The sequence below is a fragment of the Pezoporus flaviventris genome, unplaced genomic scaffold (genome assembly GCF_033815535.1).
Source record: "Pezoporus flaviventris isolate CSIRO_AGI_PZ_B2104156 unplaced genomic scaffold, CSIRO_AGI_Pfla_v1 ptg000113l, whole genome shotgun sequence".
NCBI lineage: Eukaryota > Metazoa > Chordata > Aves > Psittaciformes > Psittacidae > Pezoporus > Pezoporus flaviventris.
The window spans coordinates 2,109,695-2,121,527 of NW_026892661.1; the positions used below are offsets into that span (position 1 = coordinate 2,109,695).

At 42.4% G+C, this 11,833-nt stretch overlaps 1 protein-coding gene across 4 annotated transcripts in view; it reads left to right on the forward strand.

Moving 5' to 3' along the window:
• ALG9 (ALG9 alpha-1,2-mannosyltransferase) overlaps nucleotides 1-11,833 on the forward strand; it is a 77,473-nt gene that overhangs the window by 14,033 nt on the left and 51,607 nt on the right. For 3 of the 4 annotated variants that reach the window (XM_061477987.1, XM_061477989.1, XM_061477988.1), the window contains exons 12-14: nucleotides 668-815; nucleotides 1,138-1,267; nucleotides 4,862-4,992. In XM_061477987.1, the coding sequence (XP_061333971.1) occupies nucleotides 668-815; nucleotides 1,138-1,267; nucleotides 4,862-4,992 (409 nt within the window). The remainder of the gene's footprint in view (nucleotides 1-667; nucleotides 816-1,137; nucleotides 1,268-4,861; nucleotides 4,993-11,833) is intronic. The other variant, XM_061477991.1, reaches the window with a different exon arrangement.

The following is an 11,833-nucleotide window of genomic DNA, read 5'->3' on the forward strand; positions in this document are numbered from 1 at the left end:
AGATAGGGAACCTTGTAACCTTGGGTGTCATTGAGGGAAAGGTGGGAGTTTTAATGGTCACCATTAATGAATGATTGCATGTGTGTCTTTGTATATGCATATTTGTATGTATATATTTGTAAGTATGTATGAATGTAAGTATGTATTATGTGCATATGAATGAATTACTAGAATTTTATTAGTGAAAAATCTGCCGCCTTTCACCTTCAGCAAGTGCAACTATACTGGTATAAAACCTGTATCCAGACCGGTATCAGAGCAGATACTGTAATTTTCAAACACGATCCCACTTGAAAAAGCAGTTTTCCATTTAAAACTTGTGATTAGGTGCATGTGTCCTTAATGTAGATAGATTAGATAGGGTCCTTAAGTACTTTCTTGAATCAAAGCCATGCAGTGAACCTTCTCATCTCATCAATATTTTTTTGCTTGATGGTAGCTATTCAGTCAGGACAGGAGAACATGAATAAGGGTGGTAGGGTACAAGCACTGCTAAATTGAGGGGGAGCTTTGGAATTCAGCCACTTTTTAGCATAGAGCAATTAATTTATTCAAGAAATTATCAGTTAAAAGGTTACATGTGAGCAATTTATTGTAGTCTTTCAAAAATAGTAATGTGAATGTCACCTATTTCTTTACCTTTATTTAAACTTTCTGCCTTCCATAGGCTACCATGGGCCCCTGGATCTCTACCCGGAATTTCACAGGATTGCTTCTGACCCAAGCATTCACACCGTGCCAGAGGGGAGACCGGTTAATGTGTGTGTGGGAAAGGAGTGGCACAGATTTCCAAGCAGCTTTCTCCTGCCAGATAAGTAAGTCATTTAATGTAAACGGTACAATTTGGTGAGATTCATAAGAAGGGGTGTTTCTTGTAAGAATTATTTATGGGAGTAACCTTCAAGACCTTGTGTATCTGATGACACCAGTCTATCCAAAACAAAGGGTTCTGAAGTTTGTTGTCAGCAGACTATGTTGGCCACGAGCTACTGAAAATTTGTAGTGTGACTGCTCCTCTAGCAGGTCTGCCTATCTTCAGGAATGAAATGTCCTTCGTTATGCTTTTGGTTTTCTCAATACAAAATGTTACTAGCTCCTGCATTTTCCTGCTGGGCTTTCTGACACTGTTCTCTGCAGTTGGCAGCTCCAGTTTATCCTCTCAGAATTCAGAGGCCAGTTACCAAAACCATTTGCCAAGGGACCAATGGCCACACGGATCATTCCCACTGATATGAATGACCAAAACAAGGAAGAGCCGTCTCGATATGTAAGGATTATATTCCTGTTTTCTTTACCTTACTGTATAATTTGTATTAATATAATGCATATGATTGGGTCTCCCCATTTTATTTCTGTGGGACTGTACAAGTCACAGAAAAAGATGGGCTCTTTGCAGTACTTGGAAATTTCCCCATTTATGAGTGGTTTCTGTTTGCGTTTTATCTGCTTATTTTTCATTTAAAGACAATAAAAAAGGAGAAGTGGAAGTAATAATTCTTACTTATTGCAATTTTGGGTTTAGTATAATGTGTTACTGTGATCACAGCAAAGTGAACTGAACTGAATGAGTAATTTGAAATCCCTCAAAGTGTTTGTCACTAAGCAGGGATTTAATTTTTCCTTTGTATTTTCCTTTCTTTTTAAATATAAATGTTTACACCATAATTGCAACTGAGAAGGAGGACTTAATTTGGAACTTTACTGAAACAATTCCATCAGTGATTTCAGTGGGAATCTGTAAATATACACTGGTGCTATGAATTTGTTACTTTGCTAGCTTGTATTGTGTAACCTAAAACCAGTGCACACATACGAATGTTAAAGTTATTGTCAGCTGTCTTCTTTAAAATTATTGAGCAGGTTAAATCTTAGCAGTGCACTAAATATTCTTTTCAGTTCAGTAAGTATTTAGTCATCCTTTCTTTTTTTGCCTAGAGGGTTGAATGAGAGGAACTGCCAAGAAATGCATCATATTTTCTTCATTCTCTTAGCACCTTGGAGGGTACCTTTGATACGTCTGTCAGTATATAGGAAGCACCCACATGTAATGGACCAGGTCTCTGGTTTACATGAATGATCTGGCTGAAGATGGTAAACATATACTTCATTATGTGGCTCCTGTCTTTGGTCTGTTAAGACATTGTACGAGCACTTTGCGATCTGCTCATAAAAGTGGATACTGTACTGTCACACAGGAGCAAATCTTGTGGGTAAAAGCAGGGATCAGTCTTCTGGGTTAAAACACTCTTATTTTGAGCCTCATTATGTAGTTACTGGAAATGGGAAGGAGGCGTGTTCCCACCTGAGAGAAGCTGTCTGCTGCAGTGTATTTAATTTACCAAATCTTTAACTGTGGCATATTTTTAGCACAGACAGCTGGCTGGTGCACAGCCTGTGACTAATGGAGCAAAACACACTTTTGTTTCATGGTTGTGTCTTAATGTCACCCTACAATTTTATTATTTCTTATGCAAGCAAAAGGGCCTAGGACATTAGAAGTTAGCTACCAAATGTGAATTTTAAATCGACTCCTAAAACTCTTTCTTCTGGCCTGCTAATGACACCAAGAGGACAAGATCTTTTTTTCAAGCTTAGAGAGCTTGTAAGTGCAAACACACCCAGATTGCTTTAAAAAAGAAAAAGTTACCAAGCGCTGGAAAGGACCATCATAGCAAATAAATCTAAACAGCATGAGTCTATTGGTCATTTAAAGGGGGGAAAACAAATAATTTAAAAGGATTATTTGAGCCACAGAGCTTAAAACCAATTAATGGCTACAGAAACAGGACTGATCTCTCAGTTTCAGGTGTAAGTCTTTATTACTGCTCTGCTTGAAAATTGAAGAGTAAATCTTGGTGTTTCTGTTGCCATGAGACACTGGGGAAAAGAGTGATTTATCTTCTTGTTTTGCAATTCTTCCTTCTTTAATCATGTTGAACAGCACTTTACTTGTACTTGTCCTATTTGGGAGATGCATTTGTCTCTGAAACTGCTAAGAAAGAGATAAGGAGCATTGTTTCTTACAAGGATGTATCCAAGCAGAAATAGTACGTAAGGCCTAAAAGCTGAAACTGTTAAAAACTCCTCCCTTCAGAGTTTGTTGAGCCACTATTTTCACTTCTTTTCCAATTGCCTTTAGCACTGTTTTGAATGGTAGAAACCACCTGAAGCTTGGTCCTATTTTTTGAAATATGTGTTTGATCAGTAAAAAGTCTCCGGTTTTGCTCAAAACAGTTGAACTTTAGCTGTGGTAAACCAGACAAGCTCCAGCTGTACTCAGACTGGCCAGGGTAGCATCCATCCAGACACCGAGACACATTTGGCTACAGCAGCAGGCTGTGCCCTTAGCTTCATCTCTGTGCTATACTGTGCCCACTCCTGTTATTCAGGATGTGATCAAATTCAGTTCTCCACCACTTAGCCTAGCAGTTACATTGAATAAAGGAAGAATGAGAGGAGGAAAAGGAAAGGAGAACAGAAGAGGACAGGATGTAATTCCTTACAGTTCTGCTCACTAAAGCTGACTTGTTTCTACAAAGAAACATTTCAAGGTCTGTACACCACTAAAGTCTTGTGTAAATCCCCAAATAAATACATACGTGCTCTGTTTGCTCTCTGACTAGGATGAATATTATCCTTAGCTTCAGCGTAACTTGAAAGAATGCACTCTGCTCTACTGGCAGTGGTAGAAGGGAAATCTTTCTTTCACCTGGCGGAAAATCCCTATGCATTGGAAGTACCAACCCTTTAGGGAGCATTTAGAGCGACAGAAGAGAGATCAGCCTTAGAGCTTGAGGCAGTAACTTGTCTTTCCCTGAATGATTCTACATCACTTAGAGGAAAACTTCATTAATGGTTTGGGAGTCTTTTTGCTAATGAGCCAGAACCTCTCTCAGAGCCTGGAATGTTCTCTCATACAGTGCAAGTGGATTCAACATTCTCCTCAGCTGAGTTTCCCATGGTGTGATCTCATTTACCACTCAGTTTTGATGCCACAGAGCCATCTGGTATCCACCTGATAGAACTTGCTTTGCTCCAGTGGCTGAATATCATTATGCCAGCAAAAGCCTTGCTGCTGTCTGCTGCATTGTAATAATATAGCTACCTCGGTGCACTTTAAATATGTATTAGGCTTGGGATTAGTTCACTTCTGAAAATGTGACATAGATCACTTAAAGACAACTAGATCTTCAACAGGAGGACTTCAGCCCTTATTTGCAACTTGTTCTCTCCTCTAGATGTCTTGCACTCAGTGCAGAGGTTTCTACACAATGTAGCCTCTTGCTGGACTACCTTGTATGAAACTTGCCTCTAATGGATATTAATCAAGTTTGTCCTGGTAGGAGCTCAAGTTGTCTTTGCAGCTGAAAGTTTGTATTGTCTTGGCAGTTATTCCTCAGCAACTATGGGGGTACCTGTGAGGTGGGGGCTGTTAGCCAGAAAGTATACAGGGTATTTGTATAAATGAATAGTACATCCTGTTCGTATCCAAGAGCACTCTCCCCAGCAGGAAAGAGAAGGTTGCATAATGTGAATCTTCTGAGGACATTGCCCACAGCTCATTTAGCTGGGCAGTCACATGCATAATTCGTGTGACGCTGCTTCCTTGAAGTGGTACTTCCTCAGAGAGGGACCCTAGAACTCTCCTCCTTAACCACACCAGTAGCGGTAGTCTGTGTTCCCTCAGGAAGTTTTTGCTTGAAAATGTTCAGAATATTTTACCATGTGTCCCGCATGAAGCATTTCACCCATTGCTAGAAATTTAACCCCTTCTCATTGATAAGTAACAGCCTGTATGAATGAGCATATACAACCAGAAGGCTACAGGGAATAAAACAGACAAATGTCTGTCTTTCTGCAGATTGACATTTCCAAATGCCACTATCTCGTGGACTTGGATACAGCAGCTGAAACCCCAAGGGAGCCAAGGTACTCTGCCAACAAAGAAGACTGGGTAACCGTTGCCTACAAGCCATTCCTAGATGCTTCCAGGTATGCTTTACAGATTTGAGAGGGAGGGAGAAAGACTGGAAAGTCTCTGAACTAATTCTGTTTGGTTATCTACTTGCAAAAGTAGTTGTGTATAGGGGGGAAAGATACATTGGCAAATGCTAGCTTGTAATCTAGTTTCCAGTAAAGGCGGCTTGCTGGCTACAGTGGAACCTTTGTCAAACTTCTGCTTGCAAAATTGATGATTTAGGTTGCTTTGAAGGGTGAAGCAAGCTGGGAAGGGTGTTGAGAAGGATTATTTTTGAAAAGAACCTTCCATGTGCAATTCTTGCTGAAGTAATGTTTTTAGTTTTGCTTTCTAAGGAGATGAGGTGTAGTTTCCTCCAACAGACTTTTGAATCTGCTGACTTGTTCCAGCTAAATTCAAGGCAGGTGTAAGTCAGTCTCAAAGAGCATGAGGTCTTAAAGCTTTATGAAAGGTGGCAGGCAGAGAGAGGAGGCAGTCTCGTCAAGTCAGCAGGATCACACCTTTATTAGGCTTCAGAGAATCCATGGGAGAGACTTGTGTTAGAATATGTTTTTTGTTAGTTCTGCTGCTCACTGAACAACTTGCTTGTGTGTTTGAACAGGAACTTCTGTGAGAAACAGAGATTGCAATTGCTCTTTTTCAGGCTAATAAGGGGTGGAATCAGGGTTGTCAGAGTGGTAATGCTGTTAATACATTCCTGAAAATACAGAAACTCTCAGCTGTAAGGAGATGGTTATTTCACATAAAGTCATTTCAAGCTCTGGTCACGTGTCTGTCACAACAGGACAGTTCTGTAAAAAAAAAAAATCTCTGTAAAAAAAAAAAAACTAACGGAGAGTTCAGTGCCCTCCTATTTTCTATGTGAGACCTTATTACTTCCTAGTAATAGGACCCTCCAGAGAGGGGGGCTGGTAAAAGCAGTTGAACAGTGAGAAAGAGTGATAAGGTTAGAGCAGCTCCCAGGAGTGCTCTTATGTTCCCAGCTTGCTGACACAAACAAGTTTTTTTGGCAAGGTCTTTTATGAACTATGTTTTCCAAGAGACCTGCTGTTACATTTGGGCAGGACTTTAGGGAAGGAAAATGAGATGGCCAATGAGTCTTGTTAATGAGGCAAAAGAAGCATCTGTGTTAAGAGTTTTACAAAGGACTCTTTGTGCAAAGCATGTACTCCTGCATGTGCCTTTCTGCTTTTAAGACACATTCATGTGTTTTTAAAGCTGGTTTATCCTCTGCTAAACAGCCAAGCTTTGATTGTTTGGACCGCATCTAAAGTCCTTTGAAGTCAATCAGAGGTACTGAGTCATGTCCAAGTGACCCTTTAAGCTACCTTGGCTTAACCATGGGGCTGTAATGCTGGCTGGAATCAGTGCAAGGAGTTAAGCTGGAGTTAAACACACAGCTCGGTAATGAGCTGAGTCTTTGTCACTCTCTTCACTGCTTTAATGCTGTTTCTGCAAGTCACTCATGACATTTTTCTTTCTTCTTTTCCCCTTCTTATTGGGAAATTGATAGCCCTAAGGAATTTCCCTACTTACAGCTAAACCCCTGCATCCTGCCACGCATCTGTCTTGCTGCTTATGAATTTAGCTGAATACATAGGTAGATGTGGTGGTGCAGCTCTGTACTTCTAGGGGAAATGCTGTCAAAGTACTTCCTGCTAGACTGAGGCTGGTAACTTATTCCTAAGCTTGGCACTGCAAACCTGTGCAATCATTTTGATTTGGTATATGATACTGTGTGCTGCATTTAGATCTCAACTCCAGCTAGATTCCTAAGCTGTATGCTTCTTGTTGGCTAACTGTCTCTGCAAGCCCACAGCTAAAATCTGCTAACCCACTCAGTACAGGGATGTTGATTTCTGTGTGTGGTCCTTCATGTCTGGCTTGTGAAGGGAGAGTGCATGTGACTGTTACCACTGGAAGTAATAGCTTGGCTTGTTATAAAGGTAGCATCTCACTATGGAGCAGCAGGGAGTTGCAGGGAGATCCTGAAACTTCAGAGCATTCTGACTCTGTAATGATGAGATGTAAAAGGAGAATACTGACGGTGGGGAAAGCAGAACATACTTACTGGCTATGCAATTGGCAAGACCTTAGAACAGATCATCTAAAGGTGATGGGGAGGAAAGAGGATCTTTCTAGCTGCTGTGTCCTCCTTAACAAAAGATGCTGTTGCGCTAGTGGGAGACTGGAATAAAAGAGGGTTTGCAGAACGTGTCCCAGGAGGCGATCAGGCAGTAAGACCCTTAGCCCTGCTGGTGTCGCCTGTCAGCCTCCTCTGCTCCTGCTCTTGTTCTGCATGGAAATTCTACATGATGTTCCTTACCAACGGCTCACAGCTGGAGGAGAGGGGAGGTGTGCTGCCTTCACCAGTGGAGGAGGCCAGGTTGCCATAGCAGCAGGTCTGATTTCCATTCCTGCTGTTAGTACCTTCAGAGCTCCTGCAATTTGGAGCGCTGGGCTCTGTCCCTTCAGCAGTCGGCAGGTGGGGCAGCTTGAGGGCACAGTGCTAGTGAAAGACTAGAAGGTCATGTGCATACCTGGGGCGGGTACCACTGGTGCTGAGAGAACCAGCAGTGTCTCCTCATCTTGTCACCCTGCTTGTCTGACAGATTCTCTTTCCCCTGAAGAAGAACAGTAAGCCAGAAACCATGGCCTGTCTGACTTGGTCATGTATTTTATATTTCTTTCTGTAGTTTGGCCTTTGGAGAAGAGGTAGGGTGGATGAGTGATACAGGTGTTCAGCTGAAACTTGGTGCTCCCTCGTGTCTGTCCAGGTCTCTTAAACCTTCCCTATGTTGCAGTTTCCCACTTGAACTAAAAGTTTATTAGCTTCCCACTAATCTCCAGGAGTTTGTTGGCAATGAATGAAAGAGTGGGGAGCTTCAACTCTGTAACAGCGGTGGCAGGTAAATACCTATCCGTTGTTTTGCATCTGAGTATTGGCATTTTGCTGCAACATCTATACAGAGGGTTTGCATTTCTGAGCATGTACCACCCCTCTCCCCAGCTCAGCAGAATGACACATCTCAAATCTGGCACCTGCTTCCACACAATTGTGAAATGTCCCCTGCTATTTATGAAATGAAGTACAAAACACTATGAAAATGCAGCCTTTTTAACAAAAGGCAAGGTGGAACACAAGTGTCACTTCAGAACCTTGCTGTGAGGGGAGCTGCCAGTGTAGTTTTCAGGTCTGTAGCTCAGTGGCTGCAGAGAAAGGAGCATTTGGGGGAAAAATTCCCATCACACACCTCCCCCCCCTCAACCCTGAACTCCAGCTCTTGTTCTTTGAAAATAAATGACCCCAGCAGTTCAATTCACTCCTGCTGAACTGGAGGCTTCTGGGACTCACTGCTAGTCTCACATTGACGTCAGCAAGTGCAAATGTAAATCTCAGCTGGCTCTGATAAATGGTGCTGCTAATTGAATTAGAGAGCACTCCAAGCCACCAGCTAATTATGCTCCTCAGGAAGCTGCTTTGCCAAGGTCCATTTAATTCTATATTGGCTGAGCACTCCGAATCTGGCACAGAAAAGGGGAAATATATTACAGCTCCCCACTGAGGGGTACATATTTTCCAGCTCTTTAGGCTGAGCCGTCTGCTTACTCCAAACGCTTGGGTTTTCCATAGAAAAAAAATATTCTTAGTGCAAAATTAATGATTCGGTCACGTTGTTCTAACATATCATTACCCTTGTTTGATAAAAGGCTTTGTTTCATTCCCTTTAATGGTGCTTTATTCCATGTTACATGACATGTTTTCCCTACTTTTGTTTTATGAGTGGCTAAATTACTTCTTAGGTATATTGTTGGTACAAAGTTTAACGCATAGAGGAAATACAGACATTAATGAGGTTTCAGAGAGCTTTGAGCATGAGTTTCCTGTGTATGCCTATAGTTAAAGGTACTAGGTCCTGCCCATGTGTCAGACGTTCAGCATCCTCCTGCCTCTTCTTTTTGCCATTCCATTCTATTCGTTCTTCTCATGCTTCTTTCTGATTTCTGTTGTTTCTGGGGTAAGAAGTTCAGGCTACAAGATGCAGTTTGGAAAAATCTCCCACCACTGTATTTATCTAACTAACTGCTTCCATTCCATGTCAGTCTGGCATACTCACTTAGCAGTCCTTGCTTCCATTCCAGAAGAGCCTACACTGACATTAGTAGAACAGGACTTTGAGTTGCTTTCTCCTGAAGTCCGATAGGTAACTGACAGAAATACCCTCAGTACTAAATGGCACTGTGGTTCTAGCTCTTCTCAGCCTACTGGTGAATGAGCACCTCTATCCTAACTGGGAGCTTCTCTGGGTGCTGCAGCAGTCACTCCGCTAGAAACAAAAAAGCTGGGAAAGAATTCAGACCTCCCCTGGAATGTGGGATACCTTCTGTGTCTGGAGCACAGCAAGAGCTGGGCAGAGTTCGCCTGTTGATTAGCTCCAGCCTAACACCCACTGCTGAAGGAGCCTTGCTGCATCTCTGTTCCAGTAGCATGGCACGATGCTCTTGGCTACCCAGCTTGGAGTGATTGTGGCCTTGATCTTGGTACCAACATGCTGCTTTGGAGCTCTATGCTGATTAAGGCTACGCACCCTCACAGTCTCTGGGGGACAAATTTAGAATCAAATGCAAATAGAACATTATATATATTCACTGTCATCCGCCATCCCAACCCCTTCCATGTGCCATCTGTTGTTTGAGATTGCTGAGCCTGACAAAGCAAGGTGACAGGAGGTTAAGGTTCCATGTCTGAATATAAAGCTCAATCATGACTTTGTGAGCTGTAGGTGCATCAGCAGCTATGGTTCTGATATGGCTGCTGCTGAAAGGAGGCATCCAGGGCTTTGCTACTCTATAGTTACCAGCAGCAGAGAGAGCAGCCTTGTGCTTGTGTCCAGTCTGAATCTCTTTTCAGCGATAAAGTTGCTGGTGAACAAATGCAAAGGCTGACCTTACAGCTCTGGAGCAGATGTTGGTGCTACCTGTTTACCATGCCGTATTCAGGGTTTCATATTTTTTTTCTGAGATGTTATTCTCTGAGCACATGAATATTATTATTTTTCAGATGCTTCTTTTTTATGTTGCCTCTTTTCATCTTGTATCCTTAGTCTGGGTAATTGGAACCAATGTAAACTGTTCTCTTTTCACTTTTGTAAGTCTCGTTAGTGAAGAGTCATTTTTCTATGGCACCAGCAGCCTGACTAACACCTGGTGGAAACCAAGAACTCCTTCACAGTTTGAGTAATACATCATTTCACTTTTGGGGTCTCTTCTGGCTAAATGAATTTTACAGCTCTTTGTTCCAGGAGCACGTACAGGAGGGAGGGGGGAGGAGTACAGGATTGTAGATCAGGTGTGGCCTTTATGTACTAATTCACTGGATTGTTATTTGTCATGAGTACCTTGGCATTATGTATGACATCCAGTGGTGGGAAGAGCACCTATCTTTTTGCTCTATGTTTCTCATCATTTTCCACCCTCAGTATTTTTTCCCATCAGTCATTCCTGCCTCTCCTTTTTACAAACAGTGTTCTCCCATTTTACTGCTGATGTAAACTGTGAAGCAGTGAACACTGACATTTAAACTGCTGCTAGTAAGGGCTGAGTTACCAGCAAAGTTAAGAGCATGTTTAGACCTTTTGTTGCTCAGAGCTGTTGTTTCAGGCCGTCTGCAACCTCGGGGTAGTTACACTGAGCTGGCTTATATGGGAGGATAGTTTTGCTACTATCAGCTCCTGGAATATCCTTTTGTTCTAAAAAGCAAAAGCTGAATCCTGCACATTCTCAACATATGCCATAAAGACCACAGGAGCACAACCATGTGAGCTGCATTGGGCCTGTCTTTCAGAATGCTAAAGAAGTAAACGGTATAAGGAGTGCTTCTCACAAAAAGTGTAAAGAAGAGGCACTACAGACAGGATAGTCGTGTTTCTGCAGAACTGTGAGGGATACCAGCACTGAGGGTAAATACAGGTGCTTAGTTTCATTTCATCCAGCAATTAGACCCACCATTACTGGGTGCCCAGTGTGCTGTACAGTGCTGGCCTGGGCAAGCAGCCAGTATGTAGATGCATCCAGGTCAAGGGGAGGATGTGAAGTGGCTGCTGTTGTCTGAGGCTGTCAGCTCTGTGTCTTCACTGAGCAACTGAAAGCATTTTCAGTGCTACAGACTGTATACTTGGGACCTCAGGCATGAGCTGAAGGTGCTGCCTTCGTCTCTGTCCCTGAGCTGAACCACACACGATTATTTGAACAGATTACTTCATTTTAACCCAAACACACATCCTGAGCTCTGGGGATTTTGGCTAGTTTCTGTACCTTTCTTAGGATGTAGCAGCAAGCTGGTACTCTACCTTGTTTTTCATTTTCCTTCTTGTAAACAGCATCCCAAGCAGCTGGAACACAATTGCTTTTTCTTGTTTTTCTTTTCTTCTGCTTTGCTAAAGGGAATTGAAATGAAACCACACCAGTCACAGATAACAGCCATGGTAGCAATGGCGGGTTGTCAGCCTCAGAGGAGGAGATGCCAGAATAAGTTCAGTAGTGACATGATGTTCATTAGCCACAAGAGATGGAGGAGGCAAATCAAGCATTTGTTTTCAAAGGGATGCCTTTGCTTCTAGTGACTGGCAGGAGGGCTGACCTCCAATTTCCAGGCACAAGGAAATGACAGCTGCAAAAACTGTTCCTTGTTCAGAATACACCAAAATTACCATCTTCTGCATAGTTATTTGCTACTAAGAGATTCTGCTTTGAACACGTTCTGATTCCAGCACCTCAGGAATTCACAAAGAGCAGCCATTTCCAGTGATTCTTTTATTTAGAAACTTTGCTGGGTGCTTTACAATTTGTAAAGAG